Here is a 27,988-nt window from a genome sequence, read left to right on the forward strand (position 1 = left end):
AGAACTATATACAATATATATCTATATACAAACATTTAGTTTCTGGAATTAATAAATTTTATTGTAGGTAAACAGTTACATTAACAAAATCGTTGCATTTTTTTATAAAAGAAAAACCGAACAGCAATTACTAACTGAAACTGGAAAGAAAGATGCTTGAGAGATCTTTCCAAATATTAACTGCATTTTTTTATCTTTTAGAACTTTTTGACGGAACATTTTCTCTGCTGCAAACAAAGTTGCCTGAGGAAATTATCCTAAAAATAATTTATAGCTCAAAGGATTTTTAGATATTACCTAGAACTCTTTTTCGTTTCAATCCCTGCTTTGGCTCTGTCTATATCTTATCCGAGATCTTTTCCTTTATTGTTGTTTACTTTTTCTTCTTTTCTTTCTTGGCCTTGCCTTTGGCTTTTTCCTTTAGTTCACTTTTTCTCGCTTGTTTTTCCTCCAGCTGCGCATGCGTGGAATTATTTTTTTAGTTCAAAAATCAAATAGATTTCTACTTAGAACTTACTATTCTTAGTTTCTCCAGCTCTTGCGCCTCTTCTTTGGCTATTTTTGCGCGCGTCGCTGCGATTTTCATATGAAAAATTTCCACCTGCTCCTGATAGCTCCTCAGATCGTCCTTGCACTTGTTCAGCTTGTTCAGTGTCATCTGTACGTTATTTTCGGCAGTCTCCATGTCCTCGTCGTAGGACTCTTGCGTAGAATTTATGCGATTCGTGTACTCTTCAATCAGGGACGAGTACTTACGGTTTGCAGCATTCCACACTGCTGTATCCGTGGCAGTCAGCTCTTTCAGTTTGTCGAGTTCATCTTGGATTATCTGTGGGTATATGATAAGGGAAGGTTGTTTGAGTTTACTCAAGATTGCAGGGCACATACATATTTCTGGTCCCATATCATGTCTTTCTATTAGAAATAATGTGACTTCTGAGTCTTGCAATGTTAATTGCTGAATAAGGGTAAACGAATTGAATATTTATCAGCATCAAAATGACATAAATAAAAGTCGTAAGATGCGGGTAAGCTTCCATTAAGAATGAAGTTGTATAATGTTGGGAATAATCCAACAATAAGTAGAACAAATAGTTGATTGGGTGGACAAATTGTTCATGTTTCTGACTCTATAATTTGTTCTCGTTCAACGAACCTTTACTTGACTTGCATCTTCGAAATCTTTCTGCTCCAACTTATCGCGGATCCAATTAATCTGATAGCGTGTCTCAATGGGAGCTTTGTCTGCATAAGAAACAAGTTCAAACATTACAGCAATCTATGTGTCAATCTATGACTCACAATCCATAAGGTACTGTTGCTCCTTTTTCAGTGCACGATGTTTGGAAATCATTTTCGGATCGTGAGACTTGCCCTGTCTGGCCGTAAACAATTGCGTGGAGAGATTATCGTGCTCGGTGTACATGTCCTCATAGGGCTTGGCCAGAACCTCCATGATATCAACCTGAATGTCTCTATCGGTGCAAAAGCCATCAGTCCATGACATAACCAAGGAAACATTTACACACTACTCACCGCAACAAAGCCATAAAACCCTGACACAAATCATTATCCTCTGTCAAATCGTTCTTCAACGATCTCATTAGACGGACAATCTCCTCCAGATCGACATAATATTTGAGGTCCTGCAGCTCCGCTGCGGTTTTGTCGAACAAAAAGGTATCCAAGTAAATCGTATCGCTATGTTTCTTGAAACGTTCGTAATACTCATGACAGGACCAGCCGAAAATGGTTTTCTTTGGATCGGTGCCCTCGGGTGGAACGGTGCGCATGATCTCCATCTTCTTGATGATCTTCTCCAGCAGATAGTGGATGCAGGAAATGCCAAATCCCTCCAACAGCCTCACGTAGCGGGCCTTGACCAGTGCACTTAGATCGTAGGCGGAGGCTCTCAAGTTCACATTAATGGCCGACGGACGATACTTCGTGGGCTTCCACATTGTGGTGCGTCGTCTACTGATCATCATGAACTCGATGTCGAATTTTTTCGTAGCGAACAAATCCTTTTTTGGCAGCCCATCGTCTTCCGGCTCTTCGCTTCCATCGTCGGAAACACTCTCAAAGGGAGCCAGCAGCGCCTTGAGATACGCATCGCGGCAGAGATGCGACTCCGCCGGCGGCAGTGGAAAGAAACCCTCCGGTGGAAATGCATGTTTAAAACCCACTTGGGCCTGCAAAGGCTTTGCACCGCGACTCAACATGGTGGACATAATGTCTCTATATATTTTTCTGTTTGGGTTTCTATGGATTCGGTTCGAGTTCTCGTTTTTGGGTAATGTTTGTTGCTGTCTCTGTCAGTGGTTGTCATTTACCCAAAGTTTGCTTTCCGATACACATTCGATCTCTCATTCCTTGTGAGAACATTCTCCACAACACATTCAAATATTGTACACACAAAATTTTGAAAAAATTGAACCAAAAATTTTAAGTAATTACGAAAAACTTTTGCAACAAAAAAACTTTAGTAAATCGAAATTAGATAATGTCGAGGCCTACATTAGCTGCGGAGGAAGTACGCCAAGGGAGTGTAGCACAGGTAGGTGACACATTATCCAAGTGGAATCCTTTTCAGACATGAATCGACCCTCAGGCACGTGCGCACAATGCCGTGATTGGTATTCCTCCCCGTGTGGCCGGGAATCTTCGGACTGCCTTTGTTCCACGCACTCCACCGGCAGCTTTGATGGCACCACTCGCCCAGGACGGCTCTGCTCCCGTGCTGCTGCCCATCCTCGACTATGTGCGTGAGCTGCTGATCAATCCCTTTCCCAGAGAGCCCGAAGCCTTGGACCTCAGGCTGGACATTGCCGCCCACAGACACCTGCTTTACGAGAGCATCCTCATGGTTGTGGACATACTAAGCAATGTGATTGAGGCAATGGCAAGGGATGCGCTCTTGAGTCTGGATGACCAGTGTAACTTCCTGAGATTGTGCACACTGTACTTTGCGGCCCACGACATAGAGAACTCTCTACGACGCACCATGGACGCATTGGGAATCTTTGACATACCGACCGTTAACTATTCGGTTTATACGTGGCCCCGGCACTATGTAGAGGTGACACTTGGAACACCCCACCTGGGACCTCATTACTTTGAGAGGGGCCTGGGACACCGGGATGCGCTCATGGAGACGGGATACTGGGATGAAAACGATTATCCAGATGAGGCCTCAATCGACCCACCCGAAAACGAGGCGGAAGCCCAGAACAATGGAGAAGACGACGACGGAGACGAGAACTATGAAGATGAGGCTCCTCCTTGCATGGTGAACGAAAATTTCCCTCCGCGACACTGAGGACATTTAACACTTTTTTCGATCTCTGTATAAATCTTTTGTAATTCAGTATTCAGTAAATATTTTCCCAGTTTTTGCAAAGCTTTTGTTGCAGTGTAGAAACCCCGTAGCCCCATTGGCGAAAGAACAAAACACTTGCATTCCCACAATTAGCATTCCCAGTAAGAAAGAACGGTAACTGCAGTTCCAGACAGAACAGAAATGTAAGGAAAGCTGCCTTTCGGTGGAGAAGCACTAAATACCCTTGCAGAGCTATCGAAGCTATCGATCCAAAATACACTCTGTGCAAGTCACCAATCGAAGATGCTCCCTTCTTTGGGTTGCAAACATCTTAGAAAAATCCATAATACCCTCTAAAAGGGTATGGTGTAGAAAAGACAAGAAACATGTAAATTACGGCCCGTGGCTGATGTCAGTCAATGTTAACATTATAACAAAGCAGCTACAACAGAAGAGGCAGCGCTATAGACGTCGTCGTCAGTTAAGCAACTGTAAATGAAACAGTGGCTGGCAGCACCGAAAAAGAGAGGGCAGCATAGTGCAATGGGGTATGATCAGCCCGCTAATACGTTCGGTGCAGGCAAAACCTCTTGCTTCACAGAAAGATATCACTCAACTTGAATGCACACAATTTCCCGTAAATTATTAATTACGCACAACCGCAGAGTGTACACAGCATACTCCCTTGAAGTTAATGTAAAGGGTAAGCAAACATGCATGTGCGCATCAACTCCCACGCTCTCACACTCTCCCACTCGCTCCCGCTCTTCACACGTACACACACAAAAACTTTGGTTTGAGCAGCTCTTGCTTTCCCTTTACGTTTCTCTCGCTTTGGCTGCCAACACTGTGACGTAGGCCCCCGTCGACCTGCGTTGGGGCCGTTTCTCACTCTCCCATTCTCTCTCTCTCTCTTAAGCAGCCACAGCCATGCACACTTGTGTCGTTTTCACTCGCTCGGTTGGGGTCTACTGTTTGGCGGCGCCGTTTGCTTGCTGCGTGGCTCTGGCCGCCTGTTCCCTCGTATCGCGTAGAGGGACCTGCCTCAATGTTGCGCGTTCACTTTTAGGGAGCCTACACCGTAAAAATTAGCGCCGCTGTGGCGTTTTTTTGTTGTTGTTGCGCTGCTATTTCCATCCAACCCCCCGAATTGGAGTTTGGGCACATCGGTTTGGTCGCCTGTAGAGGCGCCGCTTCGAGTTTTGGCGCCTGCGTGGAGTGCAGCGGTTTTGCAGCTTTGTCGCTTGCAGCTTAGCGGGGCCACTATTTTTGATTTTGGACGGCTCTGTAGCTGGGGCTATGAAGCAAGCAGAATGCGCCACAAGGCTGGACGGATGGGAAGCTGCTTAGAAGCGCTGCCCACACGCGGACGACCCGGGGGCCAGCACTGCGGTGCCGGCGTGGCCTTGACATTTGACTTCGACTCCCTCCCCGACGATTAGGGGGCGTTGCACAGAAGAGAGATCAAGCCGTAGGTCTTTTGGCAATGCCATCTCGCAGCACAGCACAGTTACTTCGGTACCGTTAGTCGCCTCTCTCATCTTTTGCGGTTGCTCTCTCTCTTTGCCTGTGGGTGTCACATCTTTTGCGTACTTTGCTGGCCACTCTCTCTTTGTCTTTCTCTCTCTGGCGTCGGATGTCATCTTTTGCGAATTTCTGAACGCTTGTTCGCAAAACCGCAGTCAGCGATGGCAATGCCAGCGGCAGCAGACGTAACGGTACATGTGACAGCCACCACGACGTTGCCAACGACGACGACGGTCGCTACGGCCATCTGATAGACAGCTGTCTCCCGGTTACGTCAGTCAAAATGACGCATCGTGTTTTGGTAACAGGAAAGCATAAAAATCCAGCAGACAATGCGACTGCTGCGAATGCGGCTGGAGCGCGAAAGAAAAATCACACAGAAACCACACCACACAAAACAAAAGAATAAAAGGCAAACACACAGCACAAAGAAACAGCGGCGCAGCGCGTCACGACAAAAGCCACCCTCGCAACACACGACGTTTGTTTTTTCTTTTTGTGTGTTTTCAAATTAGACAAAGTGCATGCAGCTAAACTCTCCAAAAGAACAGAACGGATAGCTGAGAAAGAGAATGAGAGAGAGAACGAGAGAGAGAGGAGTAAAACACTTCCCACTCCTCTACTCAGCAGAAACCACGCTCAAAATCTTGCGCCCTACAAAACGCAGCCACAAAAGCAACAGCAACAACAGGAAATGGAAGGTGGCTTAAGATAACGACTTATTTCATGCTCTTGCAGGTAAATTCTTACTCCCCACCGCCATAATATATACCATTTATATATGAATTCACAACTCGTAGACAAGTTTTAGTTAGCTTTAAGTAGGGTGGAAATTGCAACGTGTTCTGTATTAAAAACACCCGCAGAATATAATAGTACTATCTTAAAGGGTATACAACCCACGACTAGCCTCAGCACAAAACAATTCTTGCTGCTGCTTTCACACACACCACGGCAGATACGATACCAAAAAAAAATCCAACGTGAGCCGCCAGCGTCCGACTCTGGGCGCCTGCTGCTTTGCGGACAAAATTTGAGCAGATCCGCTCACAAAAAAAACGGCATTATGTACAAAAAACTATAAAATAGTGTTTGCGGTGGGGCTTTGTGGTCGTTCTGTGGTGCGATTGCGGTTCCGTAGGTTCCACAACCCAAAGCGTTCCAACGGCACCGGGCTCCACAAGCGCTGGCTGGCTGACTGGCTGGCTGAGTCTTGGGGCCGGAACATCCCATGCCACTTCCAATTGGAAATTTGCTCTCATGCGAGTGAGCGAGCGCACACACAAATCACATGGGAAAAGTCCCCAACTGGTATTTTGAGCAGGCGCGCAGCTTGTCCCAGCTGCAGTCCTCTCAAAGAGTTGCTTTTACTCAGATAAGAAGCCAAAGCCAATGACAAAACAGAACGAGATAAGCAATAAACAGTGAGAGCGGAGAGCGGCCAGAAATGAGAGAAATGAGAAATGCACTCCACTTCCCACACTGAAAAAGGTCACACTAATCGATCGGGAGAGGGTGATAAGACTGGAATGCAGTAGCTATGGAGGAGTAAGTTACCACCATAAAGAAACTATTTATGGTATTTCATCAAATCTGACACTACTGTACATCGTATTCCCCCTGACATTTAATGACTTTCCAGATAGCTCCAAAAAGTGTTTCATCAAGAATTAATTGAGCTTATCGCTGGTCAAACTTTTTTGTATGAACTGATAATTATTTAGCGATATGGGGTGGACTTCTATATAAAGGCTTTAGCTTGGAGTGTTGCCCAGTCAGTCGCACGGCAATAGCTGCCAAGTATTCTAGTTCTACTTATTTAGATCTCACGGTAAGAGTTGTATAAATTAAAGAGAACACAACGCTTAAGAGAACGAGAACGATCGCGAGAGTGTGCCATAAAAGCTTTTCCCCCCACCATGTTGTTTAGTATAGTTTTTGCACTGAGCGTGTACGGTTTTTCAAGTGTAACTCAATTGTTGAACACAACATTATTAGTGCTCTTGTGTTCGCAGTAATAAGAGAGTTTGAAAGAGTACAAATTTGTTCTTAAATGACATTGGGAATAAGTATCAGCAGTGTAATTAATATCAACAGAGACCGAAGCGACCAAATTTTTCCACTGCCTCATAAACAACGCGAGAAAAAAGCATCAAATTGTCAAACTGTTAAATGAGTTCTGTGTCGTGGACAAGCGATTAGACGGGGGAACATATCTGTTTTGTTGGAATTTCACCATAAATTTAGAGGGGGCCTCAAGTGCCGTGAGAGATAGTGAGTGGAGAAACATAATCTAACCCTTTTGACTTTGGTTGTGCTCGCTGGGAAGCGAATTTGATCAAAGGAAAGGTATCTGGAGGGTATGGGTGGTTCGAAAGTGAGAGCCAATAGATATTCTTTGTGGTAAAAATATGAAAATTCTGTTAAAGGAAAACCATTTCAGAGAGTATCTGTTGTTTATGTTTTGGTAAAATTATATGAACAGTTGGCATACTTGTAATATATTAAGAGACATCGCCCATATCTTTCCCACTTGTTGTTACGGCGTTTCTTCCATACTCCTTCTAATACTACCAGCCTGATAGTTTTCTGTCTCTAATTTTATTTTTGTCTGAAAATTAGTTTCAATCAACATTTTAAGAACAACAAACCGAGCTCTCATTACCGTCAAGATGTTAATTCTTATTTGTGAATAATTAAAACCAAAAATAACCGAAAAGAATATTCCCTTCTTCGAAAAGTTTATTTTTAAACAGGTAGAGGTAGAGGCACCTCACTTCCATTCTCTCTTTAAGTCTGTCGCTCTCAAAACCCGAACCTGTTGCTTGTCTTATACCCTGTAGAAGAGAAAACAGCTGCTTGGGAGCTTAAGATTAGAGAGAGTAAATCAAAATGCTGAGCAGGTTCATTGGCGTTTCAGCAGCAACTATCATCAGCGGTAGATCTGGCAGCATTCTGTCCAGAACTCTCTATAAGTCGGGGTGCGTATTCCCCTCGATCAGTTTCTTTTCAAGCCCGGCTCCGATCACAGCGTTCAAGTGCTCGTTCTCGGCTAACCAAACATGGCAATCAAATCGCAGCTTTTACTGTCACTTCTGGTGTTGGCCTTGTCAATAACCTGTAACAATGCTTCGTTTGTGCGCAGAGGCAAGAACCACACACAGACCATGTCAACGGGCAAGGCTTACAAGGTGCTGATTACCCATCCCGAGGTGCCGCAGGAGGGCATCGATCTGCTGAAAGAGAACTGCGAGATCATCCAAGTCCAGAGTCTGCCCCCCAACAGGGCCGAGCTGCTGCAAAAGATCAGGGGCGTTGACGGTGTGCTCTGGGGCGGACATGAAGCACTCAATGCCGAGGTCCTGGAAGCTGCCGGTCCTCAACTGAAATCCATCTCCACCATGTCCGCTGGCATCGATTATGTGGATGTGCCAGAGGTGAAGAAGCGCAAGATTCCCCTGGGACACACACCAACGGTTCTGAACACGGCTGTGGCTGATCTGGCTGTGGGTCTGCTGATCGCCGCAGGACGTCGCTTCCATGAGGGTCGCAGGAAGATCGAAACGTGAGTGCACAGATAGTGCCTTTTATTTATTTTACTTCACGGTTCGCCCTTTCCTTTGCAGCGACAACTGGGAGAACTACCATCTCAACTGGATGCTGGGCCAGGATATTCGTGACTCCAAAGTTGGTTTCTACGGTTTCGGCGGCATTGGCCAGGCAATTGCCAAGCGTTTGTCCGGCTTCGACATCGACCAAGTGCTCTACACCACTCGACGACGCGTGCACAAGGAGATTGAGCAGGAGCTGAATGCCAAGAAGGTCGACTTTGACACCCTACTGGCCCAGAGTGACTTTGTGGTCATTGCCTCTCCCCTGACAGCGGACACGCAGGGCGTGTTCAATACCACAGCCTTCAACAAGATGAAGGAGACAGCAGTTCTAATCAACATTGGTCGCGGCAGTAAGTTTCAGAACTCTCGCCTAAGGCATGACATTAATCTCCGTCTTTCTTTTGCCATCTAGAAATCGTCAATCAGGATGATCTTTATGAGGCTCTGAAGTCCAACAAGATCTTTGCCGCTGGCCTGGATGTCACAGATCCCGAGCCATTGTCTGCCAAAGACAAACTGCTGTCACTCGACAATGTTGGTAAGTTGAGCAATGGAAATATTTCTAGATTATTGCTGGTAGTCGGTGGGTCTGATTGTGTGAGGTCTCCTGGTAGGGGAAGTATTTCGGGCTTTGCTATCAATATTCCGTCTTATCTGTGGAGCAGTTTACTGTGACTAAAAGCATTTCGAAGAGATTTAAGTCACACGTGGGTGTGGCAAGGTTTTATGAAGGTCATAAAAGTATCCAATGGGAGTGTTCAGAATCCCAAAAGGAAGAAGTATTGAAAGACATTTATGAGAGCCAACCAAAGTCTCTTTATCACTGATCCATCTCCCCTTTAAACACCTATTATGTTGACCCCTTTGCCCTTTCTTTCGTATTTTTGTCGCGTAATCTTTGCCAATTACTCGACAAAGTCAAAACAAAACAAAAAACTCTTATCTCTGTGGCTAAATTCCTTATCTAACCTCTCGACAATCTCCCACTTTTCTCTTGCAGTTGTCCTGCCCCACATTGGCTCTGCCACGAAGCGCACCCGTGCCGAGATGGCCACCATTGCCGCCCACAATGTGCTCCGCGGATTGGTTGGAGAGCCCATGCTGTCGCCCGCCTACTAGGAAATGCAAATGCCAATGGACCGGGAATCAGAGTGAAATGGGTTTCCACTCACAGTAAACCTTGATTATTGTGTGGGGGAAAACGAAGCCAGTGAAGCGTGAAAGGCTGCTCATGGCAAGGCCATGGTTCCAGATGTGAGAATAAAAAATTATAATTAAAACAACTAATAATGTGAGAAATGGCTAGAGGCTACAATTTAATTAAGAAATGGGAAGGGCGGACTGGCAGTGGTTTGAGTGCACATTGGAGATGTAAGAGATGAATAATATTGGAGTGCAAGGTGGAAATATATTCAGCCACAACTTGCAAGAACAATCTTATATCTGCAACAAAGAAAACTTAACACAGTCCCCGGCATTACATTCCCCTTCTAAAAGTTTAGAAATATGTGAATGGTGTGAGAACAGGGAGCTTAATATGGGAGGCACAAGCAAGGTGAATTTACTTACAAGGTGACGTTATCCGCTGTGGGAAGGAGCAATAACATATTCACCACGCTTAGCGAGACAAGCGCTAGAAAGTACCCGAAAGTGAGTTCCCAGTGGTGAAGACGTCACCCTGTAGCTAAATTCCCCTTGGGCAAAACTATTCCACAGAAAGCTTAAGAGCACACACTCAAAAGTTTAAGAGAAAGAGGCAGACAAAGCTGTGTGCAAAAAGCTTGCCAATTGTTTGGTTTGTGTTGGGTTGGGGTAAATTTCCATTGAACATTACTTGGCTGCCGCTGCCCCGCGTTAGTTCCGCCATGTCGACTGTTCGCGCCGCCTTCAAGGTGCTCATCTCGCACCCAAATGTGCCAGCGCCCGCCCTGGAGCTGCTGCGTTCCCGCGGCGCCGAGACCATCGTCTGCCAAAGTGTGCCGCCCAGCAGGGAGGAGATTCTACAGAAGGTGCCCGGCGTGGATGCCATCTTCTGGGCGCACTATCAGGCACTCAATGCCGGCATACTGGATGCGGCTGGACCACAGCTGCGGTGTGTGAGCACCATGTCGTCGGGCATTGATTTCGTGGACGTGCCGGAGTTCAAGCGGCGGCAGATACCCTTGGGCCACACGCCTGGAGTGGTGAAGAATTCGGTGGCGGATCTTGCCATTGGGCTGATGATTGCAGCTGGGCGACACTTTCACGCCGGTCGCAATGATATCGAGAGGTGAGCCAACAGCTGTTCGAGCTTTGTGCAAGCTTTGGCATGAGGTGTGGCCCTGCCAACTTGTTTAGTTTATTTGAAATTAAAGCATTTAAATTCTGTTTCAGTTCGCAGTGGAAAACGGAGCTGATTGACTGGCGCATGGGCCAGGAGATCCGCGACTCTGTCATCGGCTTCTTTGGCTTTGGCGGCATCAGCCAGGCCATTGCCAAGCGTCTCCAGTGCTGGGATGTGACCAAAGTGCTCTACCACACACGCAGCCGCAAGGAGAACGAGGCGGAGTTCAAGGCGGAACATGTGCCCTTCGAGCGGCTGCTGCGGGAGAGCGACTTCCTCGTGGTGGCCGCACCATTCACGGACGAGACGCGTGGAAAGTTCGATAAGAAAGCCTTTGGCTTGATGAAATCGAGTGCAGTTTTTGTCAATGTGGCCAGAGGGGGTGAGTAGTGGAATTGGAAGGTCATTATGGGAGTACTTATAGTTGGTTCTGCTTAGGTCTCGTCATTCAAAGCGATCTGCATGAAGCGCTGACCACAGGGCAGATCTTTGCCGCGGGCTTGGATGTGACAACACCTGAACCTTTGCCAGCGGATGATCCCTTGCTTAAGCTGCCCAATTGCGGTGAGTTTTTGGCAGTTAGTTTCTGATATATATTATTCAGTAGTCTCTCTTTTATTTGTAGTTATTCTCCCCCATTTGGGCACGCAAACCATGAAGACAACCATCGAAATGAGTCTGCTGGCGGCCAACAACATACTCAATGCCATGGAAGGCAAGCCCATGATTAGGCCAGCATATTGAGGGTTTAAAGGAGCTGCGAAGGAGCTACGAAGCAAGAGCTTAGAGCAAGAATATTATACAGAAATTGAGACACTTGAATGCTGCAGCAAGTGCAAAGAGGCAGAACAAACTCCATTTGGCAGTAAAGATTTCTCTGCTTTATTCACTGGAACTCCCCTCCTTTTCCACCAGCACGTGGGGCAGGTACAGCGGCTCCCACTCTTCCCGCTGCAGTGCCTTGAGATACTTCCTGCGCTCCTCCAGCACTTTCTGCAGCATGTCCAGGCCGGGCTCCTCCGCCTGATGCTTCTGGGCAATCTCCAGAGCCCTGCGCCAGTTGTGCATGCGCAGGGCCAGACCCACTGCCTGCTGGTACTTGCGATTGTGGAGCAGAATGGTCTCCGCCTCGAGCATTCTGCCCAGCATCAGGGAGTTCTCGGCCATCTGCTCGGCACTCGAAGGGGTCAGGGTCTTCAGGTGCTGCAAGTAGCTGACTTTGTCGATCTGCAGCGCTGCCGAGTAGGCCTCCTCGCTGAGCTGCAACTGATGCTTCCTGGTGGCGACTGCCGCCAGTGTGGCCCACAGACTCGAGTGCTGGCCCATGCGACAGATCTTCAGGGCCTGCTGCCACTGTCCCTCGATCAGGGTGCGATGCAGCACCTCACAGTAGATGCTGACGTTGACGGGCAGCAGGGCGCCGGCGCAACGAAATGTGACCACAGCATCCTCGAAGCCATCGATGGTGATGTGCTTGCCGAATTCCCTACAAAGAGAGTAAGGATTAGCTGTAAATCCACGTAGAGTCCTCCTCCAACTCACGCCGTGTCCAGGGTGATTGTCGTTAAGGCTATGATGGTCGGATCGGAGGCTCCCTCGCCGGGGCAATACCAAATGCTGTAGCAGGAATCGTGCAAGCCCACGAGGATATTCGTTTCGCTGGCCCACTTGATGGCCGTGAGCTGGGTGCCAATTTTGTGGATCTCGTCCTGTCGCTCGCCACTCAGATTCCGCGTCTCGCTGATGTACAGCTCCCGATTGGCATCGATGAAGGCCACGAACTGATCGTCCTGCGTGCCGGCACGGCAGGCGGCGATCTCCGCCAGCTGCTGCTTGGCCTTCAGCGAGTGAGGATCGTACTGCCGCGAGGCACCAGGCATCAGGTCAAAGAGGTGCAGCAGACTCGTGTCGGAGTTGTCGCGAATGGCCAGGACATCGAGGCCCAGGGACAGAGAGCGCCACGTGAGCAGCGGCAGCTGGGCCTGAGAGCCGGGATAGCGGGGATTCAAGTGCAGGCGACCGGTGTAGGTGTAGACCCAGATGGAAGAGGCATCCAATATCATAAAAAGTATCTGAAAGGGAGTACAGAATATGTGAGGAACTTCAGGCAGCTGCTGAGGCATGTACAGACTTCTTGCCCACTTCAATGACCCTCGTGTCGTTCCTGCCATCGATGATGATCGGCGTGTTGATGTACTTCTCGTTGTAGATGTGAACCTGGTGTGTGGTGGCCACCACCAAGTGCCCATAGCCCAGCCCAAAGTTGATTACCCGCTGAGGAAAGTCCAGCACATCCCGACTGCCATTGGCAATGTCGCGCAGCGCAATGGACTTCCGACTGGTGCTGGTGGCCTTGAGATTCCGCGAGATGAGCTGCTGCTCCACGGCATGGGCCACAATTAGCTGCCCCGTGGAGGTGCCGCAGGCTGCCTGAGTGCCATCCGCGGACCAGGCCAGAGTGAAAAAGGAACCCACACTGGGCGCGGTGAAGCGAGCGCTGTTGTAGGACCACTGAAAAGAAGGGAAAAATTAGGTTTGGATGTTTGCTAGAAAGTCTTTTCCGATGAGCCTCACCCCCGTGCTGTGGCACAGCTTCAGCATGTTGAAAGTGCCCACCAGCAGAAAGTCCTTTTCGGGATTGAAAGCCACACTTGTAATGGCATACTCCTCCGCGGCGCTGGTGAACAGATTTGCGCCCTGTGCATCCCAGATCTTAAAGCGAAAATCCTCGCCGCCAGAGGCTATAATGTTGGACTGCGCGGACCAGCTCAAGGAGAGCACCAGACCATCATGGGCACGCCACTAAAAGGGGAAAATTTTCAAGTTGTATTCACCTCATCGAAGATCTCCACCTGACTTACCCTAATCGACTTGCTGTTGGCTGCCAGCGGCTTGATGGATATGTGTCCACCCTGGCAAAACACAATCGAGGTGGAATTGGGCGCCCAGCGGGCACAGCGAATGGCCTCCTCGTTCTGCACGACCGTGGAGCGCAGCATGCCCGATCTTGACCAGATTTTGATGACCCCATCCTCGCCAGCGGTGAGCAAACCAGCGCCATCCGGACTCCAGCGGCCCGAACTGATGGCTGCACCATGTGCCGAGATGCTGCGCTCCACTCGCGCACTCTTGTTGAGGATGATGAAGCGTCCGTCGCTGCTGCAGATGAGCAGCGTGTCGCTGCCCTTGCCACCGCCGCTGCTGCGACCGCCCAGCAGCAGCCAGTGCAGATCCGTGGGCACAAAGTCATCTGGCAGTTTGGCCACCTCCACGGAATCGCGGCTTACGTCGCTCCACTTGAATATTTGATGGTCATCGCTGTGCGGATGGCAAAGAAATACTTCAGACGGTGTAAAAGTAGAGGAAATGTCTAGTTTTTCACCTCACAAAATAAATTTCCTCGTTGCTGCTCCAGTCCACACAGCTCAGTGGATAGTTGTTTGGCTGTGGAGTGCTCTCTGCCGCGTTCTCTGACGCTTTTATGGAGCTCTTCTTGCAGAACCGTGTTCTTAACTTCATTTTGGGCACATCTGTAGTGACTGAAAATAGTAGTTTAGCTTTGTTTTGGTAGGAAATTGGTTGTCAGGGTGAATGTTTGTTGACGATTCAAGTTTCCATGGTAGCCTATGGTTCAAACATCGGCTGGTTTCTGCACAGACTAAAACAACTACGTCTCAATTTCCCATCGATCTTTAAGGGACTTTTAGATGTCCGTCGTGTGGAGTGTGAATTGCATGTGGTTCTTGCATTGGATAAATGGCTGCATCGAATATTTCACAGATATTTTATATGTAATTTTTTATATTTGATCTTTAGTGAATCCATATAGTTTCTTGAACACTTTCTTGGTTAACGAAAATTTTAAAAAATTACTATCATTTAATATTTACTTCACAGATATTTCCTTTACTTCGAATTGTTCACTTTTAGTCCAATAATTTATGTGGTTGTTGTCTCGGAAGATGGTTTCTTTGCTGACTAAAAGATTTCCCCTTGTGCACGAACTTTATTTAATTATTTTTTTGGTCCGCTGAGATCATCGTTCATACATTTGTATGTAACTTCCATATTTCTTAATTGGTTTACTCTTGCCAGAGCCATGTAATTAACGAACTCCGTTTCCGCTGCTGTAAGAGTTTGCTGTAAGCAAATGGCTTCAGATAAAGAGCTCGGGAATACTCGCATTTTGGATGTTTTTTACAGTCGGCCAACCTGTAATTATGGTTTATTATTTAGCGAGGCAAGCGAAACTGTTTTCAGCAACAATTTGCGACAATCATTGTCATGCGAGTAGAGTGAGTCGCAGATGACATGGCAATTGTTTAGGCAAACAAGATTCGCTGACGGAAACGCCGAAACGTGTCAAGATCTGATTGAACACGAAGGGTAAATATCATCCGTGCTGGATAGGTGAAACCTTTAAGCCGCCCACGGAGCGAAGCAAGAGACTCTGGGTTACTTTTTGTACTAATTACTTCCTTTTGCGTTTAATTGCAGCCACTAAATGGAGTCCCCAGCATAATGACCAACATAAAGTCTTGGCGAGCCTCAACCTAATCGATTTCCAGGAAGCTTGTCCCTGCATGGGCTTCAATTATATTCTAATTTGTTTGCAGTCATTAAAGGAAATTCATCAATAAATCGAATGAACCTGACTAATCATCGTACTTCGCACCCCCCAAGGCTCCGCGTCACATTCCCAGTGCATGTCTTGGGTTTGCATATCTCTGGGGTTCCATCTATCCTCGGGCTGGGGTTGTCTTTCAATGGAGTCCAGACATGAGTTTGCGTTGTTTGAGTTCGAGTCGTAGTTGTAGGCGTAGTTTATTGGATTTACTTGACACAATTGACACATTTCTTGTACATTGAACTTCTTACGTTCAATTTTCTTCTCCTCTGACGGAGTACGATGACTTGGCGCTGGTGCGTGATTGAAGTTTGTTTTTGTTGTGTTTGAGTGGGAGTTTATAGGGCTCCATAAATACCTATTTATGCCTTGAATTGGAGAGTCTGAGTCAGATATTTTTGTTTAATTTGCTAATTAGTTGACTGGGCAATGAACTGGCTAGTCGTGGATTAGACCTAAGTTTGGAATTAGACAAAAATTGTTCCATAATTATAATTTAGTTATTTACGTTGTTAAATGTTAAATATATTTATTTCAGGCATCAAGTAGAAGTTCATTGGCGCTAGCTGATTGAAGAGCAAGAAGTAAAATATTGGAATTGTTCTCCAAATTCTAGTAAATATTTTATGAGTTTGCTTTTTATTCTTTTCTTAGAAAAAAACTATCTTTGGTGGAACTTTTTTATGTTGAACCAAACTCCAACTCTCATCAATTCCGTTCCTGTCGTAATTTTGTCGTAAAATATTAAAGACTCGCAAGACTAATGCACAACCCAAGCCAAAAACTTTATTAAAATCGAGGACCCTCGCTAAAAAACAATCGCAGAACTTATAGAAGACAAAACAGAAGTGCACCGCTTATGCACACTCAATCACGCTGCCACTCTGCCACTCACACTCTCTCTCTCTGCCACTCACATTCTCTGGCTGCAATTGAAAACGCATAAAAAGTGTTTGCAACAAATGTTAGCTACTCCTCTCCCCTACGCGTTGCCCGAGTGCCAGTGCCAACATTGCATTTCCTTATCAGAGACTTGCACTTGATTAGACGTCGGGCGACGCTGATGGCCAAATCGAACTCAGCATTCAATTGCTGGTGACGACTGTCTGCGGAGGGACAACCACCAGGGTGACGTGGACGGAGACGACGTCGACGACGACGATGGCAACCACAGCCACGGCCACAGCCATTGAGCGGCAAATGGTGCGGCAAAACGCACTGGCCAAATGCACAGTGGGCAAAAATAGGAAGTGAAGTTGTGCTTAAAAAATATAAGAAAATCTTCATTCTTCATACAGAGTTAACAAAAACCAAAGAGCAATAAATAAATGCATTAAAACAAAAAAATTGAGTTGCTCATCAGTAAGCTAGCTTTAAATAGAACATTTACTGCATATTACCATTTTATTTCTCAGTAAATAAAATATTTTCAGCAATAAAATTAATCCCTTATTTCTGTATGCCTTCTACAGACTTGAATGTTGAAAAATAAATGTGGAAAAGAATAAGAACAAAGAGCGAAAGAAAGAAACTCTAAAACTGCACTCAACCATCACTCTCGTTCCACTGTGCCGCCATTGAAACTGCAAGTGTTGGCGGGCGACCATTAAAAAAGTGCAGCCATATCGCCGAGCACTCGTGAGCTCGTAAACCCGAGACCCAGCCCCACGCTCACGCGCAGGCAGCAGCTCCCCCCAGTCCCTCCCTTTGCCACTTCCCACCCCAGCAGTAGGTACTCTCCGATTGACTGCAACGGCAGCAACTGCTCTCTTTTGCAAGCAGCGCCAAGCGATTCGGCGATCTCTCGCAGCGACGGCAGCGGCGACGGCGACTCGTGTGCGTTGGGGTTGGGTTCGTTTTTGTTATTGGTTCAACTGTCGCGTGGTATTCGGCATTCAATACTCAGTGCCCACTGTACACACTGTACACACTATTCAACGTTCAGTTCTCAGCCTCAGTTCCGTTGCGTTCAGTTCGCTTCGGTTCAGTTTTAGTTTCTGTTTAAGTTTCAGTCCGCATTCAGTTTGTCAACGCGTCGCATGCGTGGTCGTTCGTTCGGGCAGTCCGCAGTCGTTCCCCCCAATATATTTCGGTAAATTTCAAACCCAAAACGAGCAGAAGAAGTGCCGTGCCGTGCCGCTCCGTGCTAGAGTGCTAGAAGTGTGTGAAGTGTCCGGAGTCGAAACTGAAAAATATTCAGTTGCAAATATCCGCTGTGCAAAAAACATAAAAGAAAATCTCCCCCAGGAACATGCCGTCGTACGGTTCAACAGGCTGCCTGCTGCTGGCTCTACTCTCCCTGCTGCTGTGCCTCAATGCAGGTGGGTCGCCGTCGCACTCCTTTCTGTGCAGAATAGCTCCTAGATTTCCTGGTTTTGCATGAAAGTGCAGCTAATTAAGTGGAGTCGGAGGGAGCTCTTATCCAGAGTTAAGTGCGTGGTCGTGAGTTTCCATTTTAAATGTGCAACAAAAAGCTAAGCCTCGGGTTCGCTGAACCATCCACAGAAAGGGGTTCCGTTTCGCAAAAAAGAAATGGCTTAAAGGGGAAACTTTTGGCTTGCTTTAGGTCTTAGGGTGCTGCTTAAAGTTGAGAAAAGTAATTAAAAGCGGAATTTTATTCGTTTAAAGTCTGCGAAGTGCATCCGCCAAAGGTCAATTGCTGCAGCTTAATTACAAAGAAAATCTTGAAAAATATACAAATAAACAATCAATTGTTATTCTCTGTCTGACCTCATTGATAAGATGAATGCCAACTGTCTGCGCACTCCATTTTGCTTATTTTTGCATTATCATGGCAATTGTCTTGACACTCGCAATGAGTACCCCAGCCAATACCTGAAATCCCCTCCACCGATTCTTGGCTGATTTATGGGATTTACTCGCGTTGCACTTGGAATATTATTTTGCCCGCTGCTCGTTTTGTGTTTATTTTTACCTCAAACGTGCGACGTGCAGCACAAATATTTTCATAACCTTAAACACTCAAAGTAAAACAAATATTATAAATAGGCAGGAAAAACCAGCTGAAAATGTGAGTGGAAAAGAGCTGCCAGTGGGCAAATCTTTCTTTCTTTTTCTATCTTTCCTGGAAAAAAACATTGCTGAAGTTTCCTCCAATGTGGATTTGTGGATATGCGTGCCACATATCGCGGCATGTCATCAACTAAGAGTTTATTTGTGTTTATGCTGCACGGGGCGTGCCACTGTCAACTTGGAGTGGCATAAGCTGGAGTGAAGGCTACTCCACCATACAAAGTGACACAATGGATCCAGAAGGTGGAGGATTTTATTGAGGGCAAACCCCAAAGCGTGCACCTATGGACACTCATGCGATGACCATAAAAAGAGGCATACCAGAGCGTAGACCAAAGTAATTCTAGATAGAATCATTGCTGATTGTTTCTAAGGTGAACAAGATCCTTTACATGCAAAGTGATGACACAAGAGATTGCACAGATACAGGATACAAATCTATTAGAGAATTTGGAACACATGCAAGCACCATCAAAGAGTGACTCAACTCAGTCATTAAATATTGTAATATCTACAAGCATGCTGCATGTCATACATGAATGAAAATTGTAAAGACATTACAAAGCACGTAATTAACATATTCCCAAAAACATGCAATTATTTCTACCATTTCGTACAACTCATCTGTGTGTCAGAGAGTCAGAGGCAGACCCGATGAGGATGCCTCATCGCCCTTAACCTTCAGATCTCTACGATGAAATCTTCTCAATTAATAATTCGCTGCTGTTGTTGCTGCCTAATTAAATCCATTCAGTGGCTGTCGCTGAATCAGTGCGATTCACTTGGCATATTTATGAACGATCGAATGAAAAGTAAACTAAAAACTGCACCCACGAGAATGTTTAGAGAGCATGAGCAAATGTCAGACTTTTGAAATAATCTTATTTTGTTGCAATGCAAATTTTACTTTGATTTGTAATCGTTGAATATATATTTCTATATGCGATTTCTTATGGGTTTGGCAGCCACTTATGGGTGTGCTTCCGTAGGGTATTCGATTACGTAAAGGGGTACAGGAATTCCACTCAAATAGTGGGCCTGGAATTCTGATTACTTAACGTAAGCACTAAGTTGGGGACTTAGGGAATTCAGGCAGCTTGAGGAATTTCCAATTGCTTTTGCCGAACTTCGTGTACTTAAGAAATTAGTTGGCTACAGGTAAGGGCTGGCACTCGAAAGGGAATCGGTAATGCATGGAGAGATTTAGGTGCTACCAAAAGTGACTTACTCAAGGGAACTCGAAGTACTCTAAGCTGCCATATCGTAGCTCTATTATTTGTTAGACCTCTGACATATTCACTCATTTGCATAGACATTCTCTTCCCATAAGCAACACTCCTCGCTAGCCGCCTAATTATGGTGGCATTCCGGCCAATTGGGAAACAATTTTGATAAACGTTCGACGAATTTTGCATTTGGCATTTTGCTGCCAGTTGAATGAACTTTTGGTTGCATGTCAGTCACAGTCGCAGTCGCAGGCAAACCTGCTGCTACCGCCCGTCCCTGCCGCCTAATCTCTATTGCATTTTAGGGCCGCAAAGTTTTAGCTCCCACCACGCACACCGCACTGCACCTCCCTCTAACCCAATCGACACACTCGTAAGCTGGCAAGTTTAATGGGGAATGATATGGAGCGGCAGGCAAGGCACCTTGGGCTTTGGGTGAGCGGCATAGTCGCAGGGTCTTTGGATTTATGGTTTATAGATGCACCCCGAGCAGATCCCAAATGTTGCAAGTCCCAGCTCCACTCTGTTGGCACTTGCCGCCAAGTTTTGTCTGCCTAATGGAAAAATTGCATGTGAACCCCGACACATGTGTGGGAAACAGTTCGCTTGCCCCATTGTGGCATATGCGGCAATTCCATATGCAGATATGGATGGCAGCAGCTACAGGGCCGAGGGCAATAAACTCCAGCGTTGGCTTAGGCGCAGTTGGATTGTGGCTTACGCAGTGAAGCTAATGAACCTCAGCCAGGGGGGGGCCAAGAAGGGAGCGAGCTGCGCTGTAATTAAACGGATTGGAGGGACATACGAGTTGGGTGGCACGGGGTGGGCAGGAGGTTCGGAAGGGTTAAGTGAACATATTTCTGGAGAGCCTAAGGATATGCCTGGAGGATAGTTGGGAACAAATGGAGTCGAGGATTCGTGAATAAATAAACACAAATAGGGTGGAAGCGTGTGTAGAAAAGGTAAAGAAAACTTCGAGTAAATATAAGAAAAAGGCAACTTAGATTATAATGAATGATTAATGAAGGTAGAACAGGGTAGATACAGAATTTGCTTGACTGATTTGTTTCCTTATTGCCTTTTTTGTTAGCTCAGTTCTTAGCGTGGAAAATAAAGAATAATATTTGGAGACAGCTAAGTAAAGCGAGGATCAATAGAAGTAAATGCAAGACAGGTAAAAATATTTCAAATACTCCCAAACCTTTCCACACGCATTTGCAGCTTACATAATACGAGTATGTGTGTGTTTGTTATGTAATAAATCATTCACCCTCCTCAAGTTTTACGCAAGTTGTATTCCCGCCGCTAACGATTTTGCGTGGTTGAATGGAAATGTAGGGGCAAGATCTGTCCCCAAAGCCAGCGCTCCCCTCCACACTCCTCCACTCGCTTTTCCATCGATGATTGGAGGCGAATTCCATTTGCCAAAAGTATCGGCGAAAACATCTCGTCCAACAAATACTTACGCACTTGCTAACTCGTATTCGCGGGCCCCAAATGTCTCTGACCATTTTTGGGACGCAGTTGCAACTGCCACAACATTTGGCATAATGCAACCACCGAGCATAGAGCACACACTGAGTGGTGGCAAGCAGGCGAGTGGCAGTGGCAGTGGCAGCCACAAACCGCACAATATCAATTTTCAGTTTCAATAGAATTACAGTCATTACCATTAGTAAACTGCCACTGGCCGTTGGCCGAAGCGGACGCGCAAATAAACAATTCTGCAAACGATCTGACAATTCAACTGTCAATTAATTTCAATATATTGTAAATGATTATAATTTCCATGCAAAGAGACTTTGGTTTGGCCTCTCCATTTCGCAGTTTCTCCATTTCTCAGTTGCTCCATGTCTCAGTTTCTCGATCTCTCAGTTCTCGAACGCAAATTGTAATGTTTATGGCCGAATGCGGTCGCTCGGTCGCTCGATCGCTCGCTCGTTGCCTGGCTGACTGGCCACAAACACGTTTCGGCCAAATGCGCTGTGCCAGTGCGTTGGCACACTTCTGCTCCCCGCTGCATGGACCCTGCCCCTCTGCGCTGCTTATCTAGGCTTTCGCTTAAACGCGCCTCAAAGTGTTGGTTAAGTGCATTTAACCCGAACGTTAGCGTTTGACGTTTAAATTGGCCACGAGAAACGGGTTTTATTGTCGCCATCATAGCCATCATCCCCAGCCATCATGATCATCCAGCGTTCTCCTTCAATCGCTCCGATCGCATGGATTAATCAAATTATTATTTACACACTCTACGCGTAGTCTAATCGCCGCGCATAAACCAGCCAGTGCCCAGACTTTTGACACTTTTATAAGGCAGTTTTCCCATCGACTGTCGCATAAATAACTCCGCCGAAAGGCTCCCGTGCCTAATTAATTTCAGCTCGGCAATATTTCAAAGAGCTCTCCGCCAGCGGCACACGCAGCAGGAAGCGCTCTCAAAGTTGCATTATGGATCGACTCGATTCATTAGTTGATCGTTGCGGGTTCATCCTTATCGCTGGAATTGGCGATTGGGAAAGCCAAGAAAATTACGTACACACTTTATGAGGATTTAATTGACCACAGGGGTAGATATGAAGAGCCCAACAAGTGTTTTCTAATGGGTTGCAAGCGGGTTTTAATGGATGCGATAATTGTATTGGTATGGCATAAAAGATAAATGAAGTCTGATGAAATTTAAATGATAAAGAGATGGTTACCATAAGCCGGGAAAGAATTAATTCTTAGCTCTAAATGTTTCAGCCTAAACTGCAGTTTTCAGTCATATTTAGTTATTTAGTCATAAAATCCTTAATCCGTATCGTAAGTGATCACTACTGTTCGCTATTTGCACTACTCACTGTATACAAATACAGTTCTAGCGCATGCTTACGCGCTGCAGCGGTGTTTCTTTCTTCTCTCTATCCCACCTTCTTCGTTGCTGTACCTTTCTCTCCCTCTAGCTCAAGCAGATGCTTACGCGCCGTTCTTTCGAGTCTTCTTCCCACCTTCTTCTTTGCTGCAGTTATCTCGCGTTCTAGCGAAGCTTCGTCCGCAACTTAGCAGCAGCCGCTACCTGCTCCAACGCTCGCTCTCTCTCGCTCTCTCTCGCTCTCTTTCTGCACAGTTCTGCATAGGGCGCATGGGCAATTCGGTGCGTCGGCTGCGCAGGTAGCTTTAAGCTGAGTACAGTTACAAAACCAAACCTAACTGTAGATTCTGTTTACCCAAAACAAACTTTATATTTCTGCAATTACTTACCCAATCCAATTTCTCTTCCAGCTACTGCCGTGCTTCGCTGCTGGCGTTGCTCCACGGACGTCTCGAATGGGGAGTTCTGCAACGATCCCTTCCAGCCGGACAGCATCTCGGAGCAGCAGCGCTACTGGAGCTACGTCAACTGCACCTATTCGGTGGGTGTCAAGTCGGTGAACGCGCGTCCCGTGTGCAAGAAACTGGTGCAGGAAGGTGAGATCAAAGACCCACAGCAATACATTACCCCCTCCCTACCCACAGGCATGCCCAATTATTCAACCCGTTGCATTGTTGTGACCGCGTGTGCGGTCTTTGGACAGCTTTGGAGATTAGGAGATTGAGAGATCGAGAGAGGGAGAGGCACCCCGACCCCACTGGGAACGGGCACTGTGCCTGGGACACTGCCACAAGAGACTCAAACGAGATTGAAATTTATTGCCACGACAAAGTCCAAACAAGTGCAACAACCAGCGGACAATTGCAGGCTGCAGCCGCCGCAGCTGCCACACTGGCTGGGCGTTGATCGGGGGCGTGGCAAGGCACACAGGGGGAGGAGCGGTGCGGTGCGGTGCGGTGCGACAGCCAACAAGTGGCGACACTTTGGCCCACAGAGTTGCATGTGCCGCTAATTTACGGCAAATTTATGGGGAGAGACACACACGCGGCATATGAGTGATATTTGGTTCGTGGCGATCTTAAGCTCGATTCGGTTTCGGTTTTGGTTTTGGTTTCGGTGTTCGGCTGCACATGGCTGCTAGGCATGTTTTATTGTTGCCCTGTGGCCAGAGAGCAAATTGTGCATTTGCATACGACAAGCCACAGAGAGAGAGAGCCGACAAAACCCAATCAAGATAGGACTGACGGACAGGCGGAGGGGAACGACGTTTTGGATACCCTTGAAACAGTCATTGTTTTTCTTATGGGAAGTTAACTTATGATTCTTCACAACGAATCTGTTAAGCTGAGGGAATAATTTTCGTACGCTTTTATTCTCAAAGAACTCCTACCCTTAGGCACATCTACCCAACCCCATAATACTCCCTCTCTGTACCCAGGGTACAACGACGCTAAACTGAAAATTGAAATTAAATTTGAAATTGAAATTGAAATGGAAATCCGCACTGTTTGTCCAATTTGCCAAACGAGCCGTATCGCTGCATTTTGATCTGAATTCGCTTTTGGTGCTGGGCCTGTCCCCGTCATCATCATCATCAGCATTCACCTGGTCACGACGGCCAGTCGGCACATAAGCTTGTCAAAAGCAGACGAGCCGAGCTTGGCCAATAGGCAGACATCCGCAATGTGGGTCAACCCCAGCCGAACAATGCGAAACAAAAATGCCAACATTTAATGATGTAATAACAATTGGCAGTCGTTATGGGCAGTCCAATAAACAATAGACAAAAATTACAAAATAAACAAAGCAAAATATATACAATTTATTTGCTAAAGTAGATCAACTTTATTGCACTCTGGCTAATATTTGAATAAATCTAAATAAAAGTCGCTCTACCTAAAATTACTCATAAATCTTGGTCCGTTTTGGATGCCTTTTAGGCCATGTGACAAATCAATTAAAATCCATTTTGGTTTGCCTAAATAGAGATGTGCCAAATCAGTACAAGTTTTGATATAAATTTATGATTATTCGGACAAATCTGTTGGGACTGCTGCTCTATATTTGTAGAGAAGTTCCAATGGGGTTTGGCTTGTGATTTATTAGAATAATTAAATGATCATCAATTAGAGTCAAATTGGGCTGCACTTTTATGGATATTTATTGATCTTTATTAGGCAGTTGACAAGCTAAAATTACAAATTATCTTACTGATTTAAATGGCAGAATTAATTGCGTAAACTCCCTTCCATGTTCAGAATATTTTTAATTTATTTACCACTTATTTCACCATTTCAAATGCTCAAAAAGCGTTTATTGATCTATCCATGAGCATGACATCAACAAAAGCAGCCACAAGAGCAACAGCAACAACAAACAACGAGTGCAGTGGCAGGGATTTCGATTTCGCGGACAACATTTAAGCAATTTCTTATGGCCAATTAATGAACACCATTAAATTTTTGCAATCAAGCGTCTACAAATTGGCTCGGCGGCAAATATTTGCAAGATTTTCAGTTGGCAGTTTGCAATTAAAATTGCAATTGCAGACTGAGGCTGTCTCTGAGTCTGAGTCTGAGTCTGAGTCTCAGTCTCATTCCCCAAAAACTGAAACATGAGCAGCGCTTGTAATGCGAAAAATACATAATATACGATCGGAACACAGAGCTTGGAGCTCGAACTAGAGGGGCACGGGGGCTTATGGGCGATCGGCAAAAATACATATAAATTAATTAAGTTGTTGCACAGCGTGAAGCGCTCAATTACGGGCCATAAGAAGACGGACCCCAGTGGAGGGGCAACGCGGCAGCAGAATGTCTGAGAAAAATGCAACTAGGCGATGCAACATGTTGTTGCAGCTGCAGCTGGCTGTGGTTGTTGCCAGTCTCCAATCAATTTATATGCCGTTAAATTAATTGTCCATGAATGTGCCTTTGGACGAGTGGCAAAGTTTTTGGCCAAATGTCAAATTAAAAATGTATTCCATAATTTTTACTCAGCCCGAAAATCTGCAGCCAAGCAATTAGCTGCAGGCTGTGGCATGGTGTGTGTGTTTGTGTTTGTGTGTATCCACTGTACCAGTTGTCTGTCAGGTAGCACGTCACTTGGCAAATATTTTGCAACTTGTTGCATTGGCTTCAAAACCCAAAAGAGTTGATGGCTAGCAGGCAGCCATTTTTGGCCGCCAACAGCTTATTTTATGCACTTTTCTCTGGGGAATTTGCAGAGCCAAAAGGGAGTGAATGTGGTAAGAGTTTGGATGTATAAATGATTCTTTGTTTAAGCGAGTTTTGATAGGGGAACTTCCAAGACATGAAGAACAAGTTTAAACAGATTTTTCAACCTGCATGCTATAATTCTCACCGTGAGTGTGTGCAAACTTCGTCGCTCACAGCATCACTCCTTCGCTCTGTCTTTGTTTCTTTTTTGTCTCAACATTTTCTTATTTATTTGTATAAAAAATCCGAAACAAGCCATAAATAATTAAATTAATTAAAATTTAAATTTATGACACTGTGTGTGTGTGGCAAACAATTTCCAGCATTTTTGTTGACTTTTTGTTTTGTTTTGTGGCAAGCAAAGCAAACTCGTCCCGTCCCCTCCCTCAATGCGCTGCATTCTGCGAGCCTTGTTTGATGCCGCGGCCATGATAAGGCGACAATTGTCAACAATTTTATTAAGCCAAACAGGCGTCTCTCTACCCGTACGTACGTACATATGTACGTATGTGCGTGTGCATTTGCTTTCATGGCTCACTGTCCGTCCGGTGTCCGTCCGCATCCGAGTCTGAGCCAATCACAAAAATGGTCAACGCTGTTGCCCATTTCGAGCGGCTCTTAAACTTTGATTTTGCTTTATTTCACTTGAAATGTTTTCAGCATTTTGTCGTTTTGTTCTATTTGTGCAGCACACAGACTGAGACTGAGTCGGAGCCGGAGACGGAGACACGCAATGAGAAACGCAATTTGTTGTGAACTTTTGTTGCTCTTTCTGGTTTTCATTCGCTGTTTGATTGCAAATTGTCTCGTTGCGCCGAGTTTCACGTTCGGTTTGTTTTTTGGCGAACCTCTAGACATAGACACAGGCCAGGCCAGGCCAGGCCAGGCCAGAACTCATTTGTGCAGTTGGAGGCGCAGCTTTTTTTGCTTGGAACTCCAAGCATGCTCGTACGACGGTGAGCCTTGAACCTATTACGCGGGTTGGTGGCACGCTGAGATAAGCCATCGTAGAGGTGCCTACTCGAATTACTTTCTTTGGGTGAAGGTGCGCTGGTATTATAATTCAAGAATTTACAGATGCCAACTGAAAGATAGCTGCAGTCAGGAGGCAGCCAATAAATCTTCCAATTACATTGCCAACGATTTAGCCCACTTTTGACATGTTTTGGTGGATGATTTCAAAGCCAAAGAATGACTGAATGCCTCAACCGAATGCCGACCCGTAATATCCATCATTCCCTGGCACTTATCCAGCACAATGACCACATCTGAAGCAGGCCCCGTGGCCATTTCAAATGTCATTTTTGAGATTTTTTCATGGTGCGAGCGAAAACCAGAATGGCGGGAGACTGAAGCCCACGCGAGGCACGTACACATAAATTTAATTTAAAGCGCACACAGCGCACCCCCCTCTATACCCCTCACCCACTGCAGACATTAATTAAAATTGTTTAATGAAAATATTTAAACGCTGCTCTCTCTGCTCTTCCCTTTTTTTCAGTGTACGGCAAGCGGGTGATTTCGCGCTCCTGTTTTTATGAGGACATGGACGATCCGGCAGACAAGTGCGCCATGGACCAGACCTCGTCCTACATCAAGACCGTTTACTGCCGCACCTGCACCACGGACGGCTGCAACGGATCCGGCGGCATATCGCCGCTGCTGGCACTCCTCCTGCTGCCCCTGCTGGCAGCCCTGAGGCAGCAGCTATGCAAATGAGTCCCAGGGAGCACAGGGAGTCGGACTTAATTACGGATGTGCAAACTGAATTCAAGCCATTACAAGATTTTACAGCGTTTTGCGTACTTGGGCTGCCCCAGGAATTAAGGAAATTGAATTTCTTCATCGAGTTTTATAGTCACTATGCCACATGCCACACACAGCATCACAATTGCACGCAGGACGTAGTAGAGTCACATTTGTCATCATCATGGACTGCATCATGCACACGACATGCCACTTGGTCACCCTCTCAATCAATCAATTCAACCAGCAAGCAATCAGCTAATCGTAGTCCCAACTATTGTATACACCTCGAATCACCATCACGCAACACACACTCGATCACACACACACACTTAACTTTGTTGTAATTTGTATGTATGTATTTACATCTTTGTAATACCTTTAATATCGTATTTGTAATTGAAAATGGAAAGCGCGCAAGCACGCACCACCCGTCACGTCACGCGGTGTTTGTGTGTGTCGCGTAAATAAAATACAAAAATAAATCGTAATTAGATGGTACGA

General features: G+C 46.0%; 6 protein-coding genes across 9 annotated transcripts; 4 read left to right on the top strand and 2 right to left on the bottom strand.

The window, feature by feature from the left end:
* Positions 1-154: 154 nt before the first annotated feature.
* Positions 155-2,402, bottom strand: LOC117900919. Of its 2 annotated transcripts, XR_004649300.1 has the most exons (6): positions 1,537-2,402; positions 1,303-1,475; positions 1,157-1,245; positions 518-829; positions 298-454; positions 155-243 (listed from the first exon to the last, which is right to left on the bottom strand). XR_004649300.1 is itself a non-coding variant. In XM_034811482.1 (5 exons), the coding sequence occupies exons 1-5, from the start codon at positions 2,229-2,231 to the stop codon at positions 374-376; spliced, it is 1,350 nt and encodes a 449-aa protein (XP_034667373.1). In that variant the 5' UTR covers positions 2,232-2,402; the 3' UTR covers positions 255-373. The 2 variants fall into 2 exon arrangements, 1 of the variants encoding a protein (XP_034667373.1); XM_034811482.1 differs by lacking the exon at positions 155-243 and having other exon boundaries at positions 255-454.
* On the top strand, positions 2,367-3,340 carry LOC117900920. Its single transcript, XM_034811483.1, has 2 exons — positions 2,367-2,557; positions 2,612-3,340. The coding sequence occupies exons 1-2, from the start codon at positions 2,504-2,506 to the stop codon at positions 3,317-3,319; spliced, it is 762 nt and encodes a 253-aa protein (XP_034667374.1). The 5' UTR covers positions 2,367-2,503; the 3' UTR covers positions 3,320-3,340.
* A 3,264-nt stretch (positions 3,341-6,604) lies between these two features.
* Positions 6,605-9,747, top strand: LOC117901476 (glyoxylate reductase/hydroxypyruvate reductase-like). 2 transcript variants are annotated; one of them, XM_034812241.1, is made up of 5 exons: positions 6,605-6,677; positions 7,992-8,411; positions 8,473-8,810; positions 8,873-8,998; positions 9,461-9,747. In XM_034812241.1, exons 2-5 carry the CDS (start codon positions 8,014-8,016, stop codon positions 9,577-9,579), a joined length of 981 nt encoding a protein of 326 aa, XP_034668132.1. In that variant the 5' UTR covers positions 6,605-6,677; positions 7,992-8,013; the 3' UTR covers positions 9,580-9,747. The 2 variants fall into 2 exon arrangements, with proteins under 2 accessions (XP_034668132.1, XP_034668131.1); XM_034812240.1 differs by lacking the exon at positions 6,605-6,677 and adding an exon at positions 7,724-7,827.
* A 556-nt stretch (positions 9,748-10,303) lies between these two features.
* Positions 10,304-11,577, top strand: LOC117901835 (glyoxylate reductase/hydroxypyruvate reductase). Its single transcript, XM_034812768.1, has 4 exons — positions 10,304-10,729; positions 10,834-11,165; positions 11,222-11,347; positions 11,409-11,577. The coding sequence occupies exons 1-4, from the start codon at positions 10,326-10,328 to the stop codon at positions 11,525-11,527; spliced, it is 981 nt and encodes a 326-aa protein (XP_034668659.1). The 5' UTR covers positions 10,304-10,325; the 3' UTR covers positions 11,528-11,577.
* Positions 11,578-11,653: 76 nt separating this feature from the next.
* Positions 11,654-14,324, bottom strand: LOC117901894 (intraflagellar transport protein 80 homolog). Of its 2 annotated transcripts, XM_034812856.1 has the most exons (6): positions 14,166-14,324; positions 13,645-14,101; positions 13,358-13,585; positions 12,911-13,294; positions 12,326-12,855; positions 11,654-12,269 (listed from the first exon to the last, which is right to left on the bottom strand). In XM_034812856.1, exons 1-6 carry the CDS (start codon positions 14,300-14,302, stop codon positions 11,666-11,668), a joined length of 2,340 nt encoding a protein of 779 aa, XP_034668747.1. In that variant the 5' UTR covers positions 14,303-14,324; the 3' UTR covers positions 11,654-11,665. The 2 variants fall into 2 exon arrangements, with proteins under 2 accessions (XP_034668747.1, XP_034668746.1); XM_034812855.1 differs by lacking the exon at positions 11,654-12,269 and having other exon boundaries at positions 12,715-12,855; positions 12,915-13,294.
* A 3,099-nt stretch (positions 14,325-17,423) lies between these two features.
* LOC117900861 lies at positions 17,424-27,959 on the top strand. Its single transcript, XM_034811383.1, has 3 exons — positions 17,424-17,731; positions 22,931-23,116; positions 27,240-27,959. The coding sequence occupies exons 1-3, from the start codon at positions 17,662-17,664 to the stop codon at positions 27,455-27,457; spliced, it is 474 nt and encodes a 157-aa protein (XP_034667274.1). The 5' UTR covers positions 17,424-17,661; the 3' UTR covers positions 27,458-27,959.
* The last annotated feature ends 29 nt before the right edge of the window (positions 27,960-27,988 follow it).

Source organism: Drosophila subobscura, chromosome U (genome assembly GCF_008121235.1).
Source record: "Drosophila subobscura isolate 14011-0131.10 chromosome U, UCBerk_Dsub_1.0, whole genome shotgun sequence".
NCBI lineage: Eukaryota > Metazoa > Arthropoda > Insecta > Diptera > Drosophilidae > Drosophila > Drosophila subobscura.

Coding starts and splice junctions, on each gene's coding strand:
- LOC117900919 (XM_034811482.1), bottom strand. CDS start 2,231: ATGTCCACCATGTTGAGTCGCGGTGCAAAGCCTTTGCAGGCCCAAGTG. Junction 1,476..1,536: donor GGTTTTATGGCTTTGTTGCG/GTGAGTAGTGTG, acceptor TTGCACCGATAG/AGACATTCAGGTTGATATCA. Junction 455..517: donor AGCTGGAGAAACTAAGAATA/GTAAGTTCTAAG, acceptor ACGCATGCGCAG/CTGGAGGAAAAACAAGCGAG.
- LOC117900920 (XM_034811483.1), top strand. CDS start 2,504: ATGTCGAGGCCTACATTAGCTGCGGAGGAAGTACGCCAAGGGAGTGTA. Junction 2,558..2,611: donor GCCAAGGGAGTGTAGCACAG/GTAGGTGACACA, acceptor ATCGACCCTCAG/GCACGTGCGCACAATGCCGT.
- LOC117901476 (XM_034812240.1), top strand. CDS start 7,739: ATGCTGAGCAGGTTCATTGGCGTTTCAGCAGCAACTATCATCAGCGGT. Junction 7,828..7,991: donor AGAACTCTCTATAAGTCGGG/GTGCGTATTCCC, acceptor GTTTGTGCGCAG/AGGCAAGAACCACACACAGA. Junction 8,811..8,872: donor AATCAACATTGGTCGCGGCA/GTAAGTTTCAGA, acceptor TTTGCCATCTAG/AAATCGTCAATCAGGATGAT.
- LOC117901835 (XM_034812768.1), top strand. CDS start 10,326: ATGTCGACTGTTCGCGCCGCCTTCAAGGTGCTCATCTCGCACCCAAAT. Junction 11,166..11,221: donor TGTCAATGTGGCCAGAGGGG/GTGAGTAGTGGA, acceptor GGTTCTGCTTAG/GTCTCGTCATTCAAAGCGAT. Junction 11,348..11,408: donor GCTTAAGCTGCCCAATTGCG/GTGAGTTTTTGG, acceptor TTTTATTTGTAG/TTATTCTCCCCCATTTGGGC.
- LOC117901894 (XM_034812856.1), bottom strand. CDS start 14,302: ATGAAGTTAAGAACACGGTTCTGCAAGAAGAGCTCCATAAAAGCGTCA. Junction 14,102..14,165: donor GAGGAAATTTATTTTGTGAG/GTGAAAAACTAG, acceptor CCATCCGCACAG/CGATGACCATCAAATATTCA. Junction 12,856..12,910: donor TTGAAGTGGGCAAGAAGTCT/GTACATGCCTCA, acceptor ACTCCCTTTCAG/ATACTTTTTATGATATTGGA.
- LOC117900861 (XM_034811383.1), top strand. CDS start 17,662: ATGCCGTCGTACGGTTCAACAGGCTGCCTGCTGCTGGCTCTACTCTCC. Junction 17,732..22,930: donor GCTGCTGTGCCTCAATGCAG/GTGGGTCGCCGT, acceptor TTTCTCTTCCAG/CTACTGCCGTGCTTCGCTGC. Junction 23,117..27,239: donor CAAGAAACTGGTGCAGGAAG/GTGAGATCAAAG, acceptor CCTTTTTTTCAG/TGTACGGCAAGCGGGTGATT.